Source organism: Myotis daubentonii, chromosome 4, assembly GCF_963259705.1.
Source record: "Myotis daubentonii chromosome 4, mMyoDau2.1, whole genome shotgun sequence".
Classification (NCBI taxonomy): domain Eukaryota; kingdom Metazoa; phylum Chordata; class Mammalia; order Chiroptera; family Vespertilionidae; genus Myotis; species Myotis daubentonii.
The window spans coordinates 22,132,378-22,144,397 of record NC_081843.1 but is presented as its reverse complement, the minus strand read 5'-3'; the positions used below and the strand labels follow the sequence as shown (position 1 = coordinate 22,144,397).

The window sequence follows — 12,020 nt, the reverse complement described above, 5'->3', positions numbered from 1 at the left end:
CCACCTTTGGACACCTCTATAAGATGGTTCTTGCATGCTTGGCGTCCCGAGGGAGCTCTCTGCTGTAACTATTTGCTCCCACCAGGTCCATAAATCTACTCTTCACGCTGAGGCCCAACGGGCTCTCTGAGGTGCAAATCTGATCGTGTCACCCGGTTAAAAACTCCTCTCACTGTATTTAGGATAAAATCGAATCTTTGATACATCTACAACAAGCATGTCAAACTCAAAGGCTAGCATGGGCCAAATAAACAAGGTTTATGTTTATGTGGGCCACAAAAAAACAAAAGCTTCAATTTTTATAGAAATGTAGGTTTATTTGGATAGAGACATGCTGAATACAAAGGGCTGAAATAAATGAGTCATCGTTAACATAAAATAATAGAACATTTTAGTAAAAATATTATTTCTTGAACATTGACTTACCAGACACTGAGTAACTGCACAAATTAATAAGCGTAACATAAATAAACCCATTTTCCTTGTTCTCCGAAAGTTAAAAATTTCCTGTTGCGCACACCAAACAAGTCAGTCTAAGACTAATGACGTGGCCATCGGCTGCTAGTATTAGTGGAGAGAAATGCGCAAGGGAAATGAATGCAACACGATTATAGTAATCAGTCATTAGCGAACGCTGTAGTTCGTTATTAATAATTATGTATAACAGGATATTGTAAAAATTAAGTCACAAAATTTTTATCGAAACACTTCTTACATACCATTATATTGGCTGGGCTGCAAAAATATTCGTTGTGGGCAGCATGTGGCCCATGGGCTGTGAGTTTGACATGCTTGATCTACAAGGCCTGCACACTTGGCGATCTCCTCAGCCTTATTGCACCACTGTTTTATTTATCTCCTGCCTGCCCTTTGGCCACACTGCTATTTCTCATCTTCCTGACCTCCCCATTAGCCCCAAGGCCTTTGCTTTTGCAAAGTCCCCTCCTCGCACCCACATCCACACCCAGCCCTTAGATGGGTCTCTCTGACCTCTGGGCAGGTCATTCCCGTTACCTGATCCTATAGAACTTAGCACAGTGGCATCTGACTTTGGTCTGTGTGATGCTGTGATCAGTGCTCGCCTCCCCCAGGAGAAACTGAATCAGAAAAAACAGACATTGGCTTTCGCTTTTGTCATTGATCTGCACTTGAGATTTTTTTAGACACCCATTAAAGCACAGTACATGGGCCTACAGTTAGTCCCACTGCTGTTTCTTGGAAAGACTGTCCCTCATTCTGAAATGATGTCCTTTCTTTTATGAAATGATAATGCATAAATGCTTTTTTTCTGAATATGACTACTTGGTGAAATAAAAAGTTGGCAATCCCATCCCCAGAGGTTTGTTGGGTTTTAATTTTGTTTGGGCATTTCCTTGGGCTGAAGTCCCAAGGTCTCCGAACCACTTCCATACTATGCTAGATATTCTCTAGGCCCGCAGCCCTGGCAAATGTGTCCAGTCTGGTGAGGAATCAGATCTAGAGTACAAAGACCTGCTTATCTGTGCACATCAGTCTGGAGGGCTGGGCTTTCTCACAGACCGCTGGACCTAGGATTCTAACAAGCTGCTGCAAGGCCTTTGAGGAACAGCCCTCTTGGTTACAAAGCAGACGTGGAAATGCCAACAGCTTTGGAATGGTTACATGAGTGGAATATTACACAAGTTACTAAACATGGTAAATCTGAAATCTATGAAATAACGTGGAAAACAGCTTCTGAGGCGAACAAGAAGAGGTTTCCAACTCATTCCCTAGACATCGTAGCCGAGACGCCTTCTGACACCTCTCACCTGGCCACCAACTCACCCCTCATTTTCTGTTTGGAACATTCTCTTTCCCCAGGGCTGGGCCTTAGATTATGGAATCACCATCCCCTCACTCTTTGCTGTCTAATTGCTCCCAAACTCAGAACCCAGAGTTGAGCTAACTCTCCAGCATCCCCATGGTGGATTAGTCACAAAATGCTGCCCCCAAACTATGTCCCCATTCCCCTTTCCCACTGTCATCAGCCCGTGGGAACCTGCCACAGCCTCCTAAATGGCCTCCCTGCAATTGTGCCAGGCAGTGTTCTAGGAACTTCACCAATATTAATTCATTTATTCCTCCCAACAACTGCCATTTTACAGATGAGAAAACTGAAGCATCAAGATATTAAGTTACTGGTCAAAGGTCACACACTGGCAAGTGGCAAGGGCAAAGCTGGGATTTCATCCTGGACACAGTCTGGCTCCCAAGTTCATGCTCATAACCCTATGCTCTGGGGCCTCTCTAGCCCTGGCATGGTTTACAGGCCCCTGCTGGGACTGCCTGACCTGGCAGTTACAGTTCTAGAAGTGCACTAGCAGGACACACGTCCCTCCAGGAACCCTCTGATGGCTTCCCTCTAATTTTTGTTTGTTTGTTGTTTTCCATTGAGTTTTAGAGAGAGTAGAAGGGACAGGGAGAGACAGAGAGAGAAACATTGGTGTGAAAGAGACATCGATTGGTTGCCTCCCTCACGTATCCCAACCAGGCCGGGGATTTAAAAAAAAAAATATTTGTATTGACTTCAAAGAGAGGAAGGGAGAGGGAGAGAGAGATTGAAACATCAATGATGACAGAGAATCATTGATTGGCTGCCTCCTGCATGCCCCCTACTGGGGATCAAGCCCACAACCCGGGCATGAGCCCTTGACAAGAATCGAACGCAGGACCCTTCAGTCCGAAGGCCGATACTCTATCTATTGAGCCAAACCGGACAGGGCAGGGCTGGGGATTGAGCCTGCAACCGAGATACGTGCCCTTGATTGGAATTGAACCTGGGACCCTTCAGTCAGCAGGCCAACACTATCCACTGAACCAAACCGGCTACGGCTGTTGGCTTCCCTCTACACTGGATTTGAGATCAGGCTCATCTTAGGTCTTCCTCCCCTTGTTCCTTACCTGCCAGACACAACAGCCTCCTTTAGGATCTTCTTTTTTTTTTTTTTTTTTAATATATTTTATTGATTTTCCACAGAGAGAAGGGAAGAGGGATAGAGAGTTAGAAACATCGATGAGAGAGAAACATCAATCAGTTGCCTCTTGCACGCCCCCTACTGGGGATGTGCTGGCAACCAAGGTACGTGCCCTTGATCGGAATCGAACCTGGGACCCTCTATCTGCTGAGCCAAATGGGTTAGGGCCTCCTTTAGGATCTTAGGACACACCAAGCTTTGTCCCATTTTCCAGCCTCACCTCGCCATCACCTCTAACTGGTGGGCCTCATTCTTTCATTTTCTCATAGAATCTTCTGGTCCCTCCTATACAGTACCTCTCTGGGGAGGTCCTCCTTAATCAGCCTACCAGGTCTTTCCTCCTAACTACTCCCTAGCACAGGGCCCTGTTCATGACCTCCACAGAGCCATCTAAAAGGTCGTGCATTTACTTCCTTCACACCTACTCCTCTCTTAGCTCCCCTCTCCCCAATCAAACTAGAAGTATCATAAGAGCAGAGACCAAGTCTGGCTTTAGCTCACTATCACATCCCAGCTCCCAGCACTGTGCCTGGCATACAAGAGGAACTCAATGTAATTGAACAAATGGATGGATTTCACTGAATGGATTTCATAAATGGGTTTAAAAACTCAGAATACAATCAGGTGCATGCAGCACAAGGCATGGCTACAACATGTAAAAGTCAAGTGCCCATGTGGATAAGGCTGGGAAGGAAACCAGATGGTTCCTGAGGATGCCTGGTTGCCTGTATCTCCCTAGGATGTCTGGGTAATGGGGGAACTTCCCCTACCATGATTGCCTGTGTTATCTGGGAACAGGCAAGACTCCTTCGAAAGGCTCCAATGCCAATCCAGGCAGGAACCTGGCTTCTCCTTTAAGCCTGCTTGTCCTCAGAGCACTACCAGGACTACTGGTCAGTAGGCCTACTGGTGAATGTGCAGTGTGCCTTGCTTGGACAGGAGGTGCAGCTCTCTTCATCTCAGCCCAAGCAGCCAGAACTGCCTTTCTTGCCCCCAAAACACTGCCATCATACAGGTGATGTACTGGTTTGAATATTTCAGGATACGTTCCTAAAACATTGTTAAAGCGGAAAAGGCCCGCCCCTTGGTGCCCCACAGTATGAGTTACATCTCGATACTTAGCAGCTACAACAGGGACGACAGCCAGCTCTCGTTCACTGAGCACCTACTATGTGCCAAGCACAGTGCTGTGTGCTTTACGTGCATGTTCTCATTTGATCTTCAACAGCCTTTGCAAAGTCTTTTAGAACCATCTTAAAGGCAAGGCCACTGGGCCTCACAAGCATGAAGACCCCGAGCAAGATCACAAAGCTGATTACTTCCAACTATACCAGAGACTGCAAAATCAAGTGTCAATGGGGCCAGGGTGGCAGAACACAGGAGAGCACAGGCCCCAGGTCTGACTCCATCCAGATGAGCAGAGAGGCTAGAGAAGCTCACAATTTGCCATGGTGGCAACCGATTCAATTAAGATTAACCAAAGTCCCTATCTATTAGAAGTATTTATAGATGCAATAATATGATGTCTTCCATTAGCTTTTATACACTGTCAGGGGGCATATTATAATTTGAGAAATGGTGGGGCAGATACAATGAGACTGTACTGTGCAAAAGGGTAATAACTGTTAAAGCTGAAGACTGGGTTTATGGAGATTCATGTTGTTCTCTCTAAAGAAACCTAATCTACTTTATCTAGTCTATTTTCTCTTCCCTTTCCCCTTTCTTTCTTCTTTCCTTCCCAGCCTTATCCACATGGGCACTTGACTTTTACATAGTTGTAGCCATGCCTTGTGCTGCATGCACCTGATTGTATTCTGATTTCTTCCTTCTCTCTTTTTCTCCTTTCCTTCCCTTCTCCTCCCTTCCTTCCCTCCCTCCTCTCCCTCCTTGGCAGCCAGTTTGTGACCTCTGCACCCACCACTCTCTACAGTGAAAACAAGACAGGCTTTAAGGACAGTTTGCTTCCTTCTGGAGGACTGATAACAGGTTGATGCATCTTTGATGATCCTTGTCAGAGGTCACCCCAGCAGAGCTCACCTGCCGTACTTGGCCTAGAGGCCTGCTGCTGGTCAGCAGGCATGTGAGATGGCTCCTGAGTACTCTTGAACTGTGGTTTCTTATCAAAGTGTGACAAGCTTAGTAATACACTCTTCTGTCACCTCTTCCTGCTGTGCAGAGCAAGCATTTCTTTAAGTGTGTCAGACCATATCACCTTAGATAAAAGTTGACCAACCCTAAACTTTTCTCCCCGAGTCAGCTTCCTTTTTTGTTGTTGTTTGGGAAACAAAACACTAAGTTCATAAGAAGTGTGTCCAGCTTCCAATCATTTACCAAATACAAATGCTTCCGCCTACATTATGATGCTTCCTTCATTTTGTACAAACAGAGGACATCTTGTGAAACGCAAAGCATGCTAATTTCCCCCAGTGGAAGATGAGCTGGGGCTCAAAAGGAACAGGCTCCACTTCCAGCTCCGGGCATGTGACCCCAGCCTAGCCAATCACTGAGTTGAATTCCTCTGGCCATTCCAGCATTTTAAAAAAATCACACACACACACACCCCAACACAGGTCAACAACACATGTAGAGCTTATTCTATGCCATGTACTTGCAAAATCCATAATTCCTAATATTAGATTAAATAATAAAGGATGGCATCCTCTTTAACAAAGACATAATTTGCAACCAGACTGGGTAAAGATAGACAGCCATTACTTTCTTAATGGCCAACTCCCCCAAAAGGCTCAGTTAAGTGATCTCAACTAGCAATATAATCAATTAAAATTGGTAAGTGAAATACTTTTAACCTTTATTTCAGCAGGCCATTCTTGGCGGGAGAGGGAGGAAATGTGAGTTCCCAGCATAAAATTTAATTCCATTTTCAAATAGAATACAGTAGCCCCCTTTAAAGCAAGCTGTTTCCCTTTCTTTCTTTGAATCGAATCAGAAAAAGAGTGGTTTGTAGTTCTCTAGAAAACTTGATCAATTTAAACCCTTACAGAACCCACTATGGCCATTTCTCAAAAATGAAAAGCCAAAGGAGATGGGCATAGAACACAGAGGGAACATAGCTTCTTTGTTCTTCCAAGAAAAGAAAGAACATAAAGAGGCATAAAAAGAAGCTAGACAGCCAGGTAAACTCATAATAATCACTTACTCTGCTCTTCATATGCTTCACCTCATTTAATTCACGAGTGATACTGACAACAATTTCCTGAGAATAGTTATATGCTAGACACATTTGGTCAAGTCACATTTCTTTTTTTTTTTTTTTTTTTAATCCTCATCAGAGGATTATTTTTTTTCATTGGTTTTCAGAGAAAGTGGAAGTGAGGGGGAGAAAGAAACATCGATGTGAGAGAGCAATACAGGTATGTGCCCTTGACTGGGAATCAAACCCAAGACCCTTCAGTGTGAGGGTTGATGCTCTAACCACTGAGTCCACCAGCCAGGGCTCAAGTTACATTTCACTCAAGTGTCAAAACAGCCCCAAATATAAAGAAGGTTACCTCTATTTTCTAGGTGAGAAAACAGATACTGTGAGGGTTTCAGTCAGCTGCTCAAGGGCAGGAGTATCTGGCTTGAAAGCCAACCCCCAGTGGTCTATATCATGATCGCTGGTCACACAACTGAATCGCTTTGTCAAAACTAATTCAATTGTACACTAAACTTGGTGAATTTTATTGGCTGTAAATTATATTTCATAAAGCTGATTTAAAACAAGGTCCCCTCTCCTCATACTTCACAACAAAGAATGGCATTTGCTGTTCCTGCTTGCTCAGGTTCCATTTCTTCTTTACAAGTTTCCCATGAGGGCTCTTTCCTTCCTCTCTCAAGTGATGGGGCTCAAAAGGAACAGGCTCCACTTCCAACTCCAGGCATATGACCCAGCCTAGCCAATCACTGAGTTGAATTCCTCTGACCATTGACTGGTTCGGGGATGGTCATATGACCCATGCTGGGCCAATGAGAGCACTGCCCTGGACTTCTATAAAAGGGAAAGAGTAGCTCTGTTACTGTCAGGGCTGCTTAGTTGCTTCAACAGATCTTGGAGCCGCTGATGGCCACTGATCACTACTTGGTGAGAGCCCTCCTGAGGATGAAACCAGAACAGAGGAAAGCAGAATGGAGAGATGCAGAATCGTAGCTTCCTGATGACACAGCTTGAGCACCTAGATACAGCCATGCCCGAAGTACTTTCTAGTGACACCAGCCAATTCCCCTTGCTTTTTCCTTAAGCAAGCCTATGTTGGGTTTTCTGTCCATTAGAACTAAAGAGTCCTAATATACTACAATGCCTTTAAGAATCAGAAAACTATCTTGTCTGCCTCCTAGCAAATCGAGGAAAGAGAGAACTATGTAGACACATGAGGAGGTTTATGGTAAAATGACCAGACTTTATACCTTTTGTCTCCTTTAAATCTCAGCCTCATGCTGCAGTGTATTAAATAAATAGCCCAAGGATTCAGGTAGAGAACAGTTCTCTGGCTTCCAAAGCTTTTATTCATGTCTACCTAAATGTGCCCTGACCAGAAACTGAGCCGTAACCTTTTGGTGTATGGGATGTTGCTACAATCAACTGAGTCACCCGGTCAGGCTGTGATTTGCATTTTTGAAAGCCTTTTTTTTTTTTTTTTTTTAAGCAGCAGAACCCTTTAATCGTTGGATTTATACAGAAAACCCTTAATAGACAAAACCAATCAAACTGACGCTGCTATGATTGCATGGAGGACGGAGATCCTGGGGCCTGAGGATCCCCAAAGCCCTGGCACAGATCTTTTAGCAAACCATCTGCACAGCTCCGCCTGGTCTCCAGAGAGCAGAACCCGCAAGCCCAGAATCAAAGTGCCTAGAATCTGGGTCCCTTCTTCAAAAGTTTTATGGGACATGTACACTCTATTACCTCAAGGTCACAGATCAACCCCAGTACAAAATGCAGGTCACACACCGACCCTTCCAGTGACGTGTGAGTCAGCACCACAGTGTCCCCCCTGCTGTGACTCAGAGGCCAACTCACTGAGATCTAGGACGTCATCGGTTTTAATCAGATCTTCCTCCCGAGTCAGTGGCAACTGGGTCTCCGGCTCCCCTCGCAGTTGCAGTGACAGCGAACGGAGCATGAAGAACACCCGGATGGCCTGAGTGGACAGTGCAGAGACAGAGAAAGGTGAGATTGCAGTCATTTTGGTGAAATGCTTCACATGGAGAACTCACACTGACATTTGATTAAAAACAAACAAAATAAAGTCTGCCTCTCCCCCTCTCCCAGTATCATGGCTCTGGTGCTTTCAAGGCAAGACAAAAACCAAAAAACCACCAAGGGCACAGCCTCTTTCAGTTATCCACATCCACGGGTTTAGGCGTGGGCCACTTTCCCTCAACTGAGCACCTGTCATTTGCCAGGACATTTAGCCTCGTGTCATGTGACCTTGATGACACCCAAGGAGGTGACATGATCTGCCTGGGCACACATCTAGGGAGGACTAGAACCAGGCCTCTTTCAACTAAACCAGCACGGAATTTGGAAATCCAAATCATGAGTGAAAGTATTTCAAGGTCCCACCGATTGAATGTAGGGGCAGGGGCGGCAGAAGAGAGGCGATTCTTGTGGGGCTCAGAGCCAGCGAGACCCCATTAAAACCCTGCCCCTCCCTGGATGAGCCTCTTCACCTCGGAGCCTTGGTCTCTTGGCCTTCCATCAGGGTATGTTACTGACAGGGCAGCACACCTGGCACCTGGCAGGTGTTCAGTGATGTTAGTGCCCTGAGCCTCCCCTGCCAGCTCTGTGGGGGCAGAGGCAGCTCCATTAGCGCTGAGATTCTTGGCCCCTGGAAGAGGCGTCTGGAAGAATCCTGTGTGGTCATTAGGCATTTCCAGAGAGCAGGAAAAAAGCAGAAGCCCAGGCCCCGGAAGCCAGAGAAGTTTGTGCAGAAAGCAGCCTTCACCCCGGGCCTGCTTGCTCCCTTTGAGTCTTAAGTGGGGGCTGACTTGCCCACCAACCGGAGGCCAGGAAGCAGAAGGGCAGCCCACGGGAGAGGCCTCCTCCAGACCACTGTCCCTGACTTTAGCTGATGGCCACAGGTAAACAGCTCTGGAGTCAGGCATATGAGATCTGTGTTGGACTCCCAGCTGTGCCACACTGGGTAAGGCCTCTGAACTGCGTGAGTCTCAATGTCCTCATCTGTGAAATGGGGATGGTGGTCCCCACCTCGCCGGGCGGCTAAAAGGTTCTGAGATAAAGCTGAGGGATGGGCAGGAAGCAGCCAGCATGTGTTCTGTAAAGGGGCAGCTATCCTTTACTCCAGTCACTCGCCTGCTGGGCACGGGGCGGGCATGGGACAAACCACTGTCGCCACTGGTGAGCCACACGAAAATGAATTCCAGCCCACTTTTGGGTCTTCTTGTTTACAGTTCCAAGGACTACAGGCTTGGCCTACTGAGAGAAGAGGCTGCCCTTTATATGACAAGGTGTCTCCCAAAACCAGGACTCCTGATAATCCAGGCAGTAAAGATGCCCCATGGCAGGCCTAACACTAATCCTGCCTTGGCCTGGAACCAGCAGGAGACCTTGAGCCAATCACTCAATCTAATGGAGAAAACTAGAATAATCCTACTTCCTGGACCTGGGGCCCAGGCTTCCCTCCGGCCGCTGGCAGGCACCCAGGACCTGGGCTTCCCTCGCAGTCCCGCTTCGTCTGGAAGGTCATCCGGAAGGACGTCCAGTCTAATTAGCATATTATGCTTTTATTATTATAGATGGTGATGGTGGTGGCAGTACTGATCTGAGTTTTTAAAGTACAATCTTCATAAAGACATCTGCAACAGTAAGAAGAGGTATACTTTCATTTTAAAAAAAATCAAAACAGCTTTTATTCATAATGCTCCTATTGTGTGCCAGGCAATGTGGGTACTTGCCTGCAATGTAAAGATTTTATTCAGGAAGAAACATCGTGGAGGGGCAGAGAAATCTAAGTTTACACAACTGCTGAGTGGCTGAGCTGGGGCTGAACCCAGGAATGTGTGACACCTGTGTCACTTAACCAAGCACATGAGGAGAAGATGTTCCAATGCTCACGGCAGCCCAAGTGCAGAAAGCCCAAGATGTGGGTGGGCACCTAACCTATGTGGCAGTTTGAGAAAATAGGGAGTCACGGCCTTGAGATGGGGGAAAAAGAAAGAAAAAGGCCCATGGCGGTCAGGTCTGAGTTATGTGGATGCTTCATTTCACTGCCAACAACCCATTCCTCTTGGGGCTCTGAAGGCAGAGAAATCAAGAGGACCCTGGACGGGGATGAGGAAAGACGAACGTGTGCAGCTTACACCCATCACTCTGAAAACCAGAGCCTTCCAGTGTACAAGGAGTTTGAAACTTGGCCCCTAATGTGGACCTTTTTGGTAAAACATCTGCTTTTGCTCTTTAAGCAACAGATGGAAGATAGTTCCAGGAATACAAAATAATAATAAAATAATAAAAATATGAAGCATATATAAAGTAGAACCCACAATGATATTTTTCCTGGTTCCTGCCTCAGCTGCTAAGAGCAGGAAGAATGCATGAGAGGCCCACGTCCACGAACGTGAGAGGGGCAGGTTCCCACAAGGCCCGGTGCTCCACTTGGGGGAAAGCTAGGCTCCCATTGGGGCTATTGGGTCTGGCAGGCACTTGACCAGCAACACAACTCCCGTGAATTCACAAAAGTTAAGACACCAGGAGAAGACATCAAATTCATCCCACCACCCCCTAAAACAATACCCATGCCCTCTGCTACCCACCGCCTGCCAGGTACAGGAGGGCACTATACTGTTATCTCATTCTAGCCTTTTAAGGACCTGCTTGTTTCTCATTGTACAGATAGAAAACTACAGCCCAGAGATGTTAGGCAGCCTACTCAAGATGACTCAATTAACAATCAGACTCCCAAAGTCTACATTCTTCCAACCACATGCCTTTGTCTTTAATAGATTTAAGCTTGGGATCCAGCTTTAAGCTTTTACTGAGTACTTTACTTTGCTAAATACACATGCAAACTTAAAAATAATAGTAAAAAAGAATTATTCTTTGAGGTGCTGCCACAGAATGCCAGGAAGACTGACTCTGGAAGAGCAGACTAAATTTGGGAAGGGTGACAGCTGACAACTCAGATATAAAGAACTCCTCCAGTTTGCTTCAATGCATGGGGAGCAAACTCTGGCAAGGAGAGTCCTGGGATGAGGTCAGTGAGTGGGGCAGAAGGATGGGTTCAGTCAGACAAACCTCGACTCAACCTGGGGTCAGGCAAGTAGCATGAATTCCCCAAGCCCAGGCTCAAGCTCTGGAAATGAGGACCCACCACCCCTGAGACCATGGGGCCACTACAAACACGCAATGACAAAGTGCAGGTGACACACTGAGCCCTGGGGCTGGTCCTGGATCAAAGGCTCTGCTGGAGCCCTTCCCCTGCTTCCCTTGCTGCATTTGCAAGCTGCTGAGTTTAGGCGACAGTCACTCAGGTTAGCAGCCCACCAAGACCGTGGACGTGGCTGTGAAAGTCAGTCATTCTTAGGAGTGCTGAAGCCGTTTAAAGTGGGCACAGCCCATTGGGAAAGCAATCTGGCAATATGTAGAGAGTCACACACACAAAAAAATATTCATACCCTTTGAACCAGAAATTCCACTTCTGGGAACTTATCCTAAAGAAATAAGCCAAAAGAAAGAAAACACTGTGAAGCTGCTCATTACAGTTCAGTTGAAAATAATGTAATACTGCAAGCAACCAAAATGTCCACCAACAGGAAAATGCCTATGGCAGAAAGACTTTTATGCACCAGTAAGAAAGTAGACTTATTAAAGTTGTATTACCACATAACAAACTTCTTGCTCTACAAAGGAAAGAGAAAGGGGTGTGAAGATAAAAGCAAGGTCATGGTACACTCTCCCTGAAAGCATGTTAAGTTGTGTTTGCAAAGAGAGGAAGGAGACAAAAAAATGTCTAAGTGTTGATTGTTTAGGGTGATGAAATCATGGGAAATTTTTCCCTCTACTTTTGA

General features: G+C 46.1%; 1 protein-coding gene across 5 annotated transcripts in view; it reads right to left on the bottom strand.

The window, feature by feature from the left end:
- CLEC16A (C-type lectin domain containing 16A) overlaps positions 1-12,020 on the bottom strand; it is a 221,380-nt gene that overhangs the window by 104,542 nt on the left and 104,818 nt on the right. For 3 of the 5 annotated variants that reach the window (XM_059693162.1, XM_059693163.1, XM_059693166.1), the window contains 2 exons: positions 11,628-11,663; positions 8,011-8,131 (listed from right to left, as the gene is read on the bottom strand). In XM_059693162.1, coding sequence (XP_059549145.1) covers positions 8,011-8,131; positions 11,628-11,663 — 157 coding nt within the window. The remainder of the gene's footprint in view (positions 1-8,010; positions 8,132-11,627; positions 11,664-12,020) is intronic. The other 2 variants (XM_059693164.1, XM_059693165.1) reach the window with 1 other exon arrangement.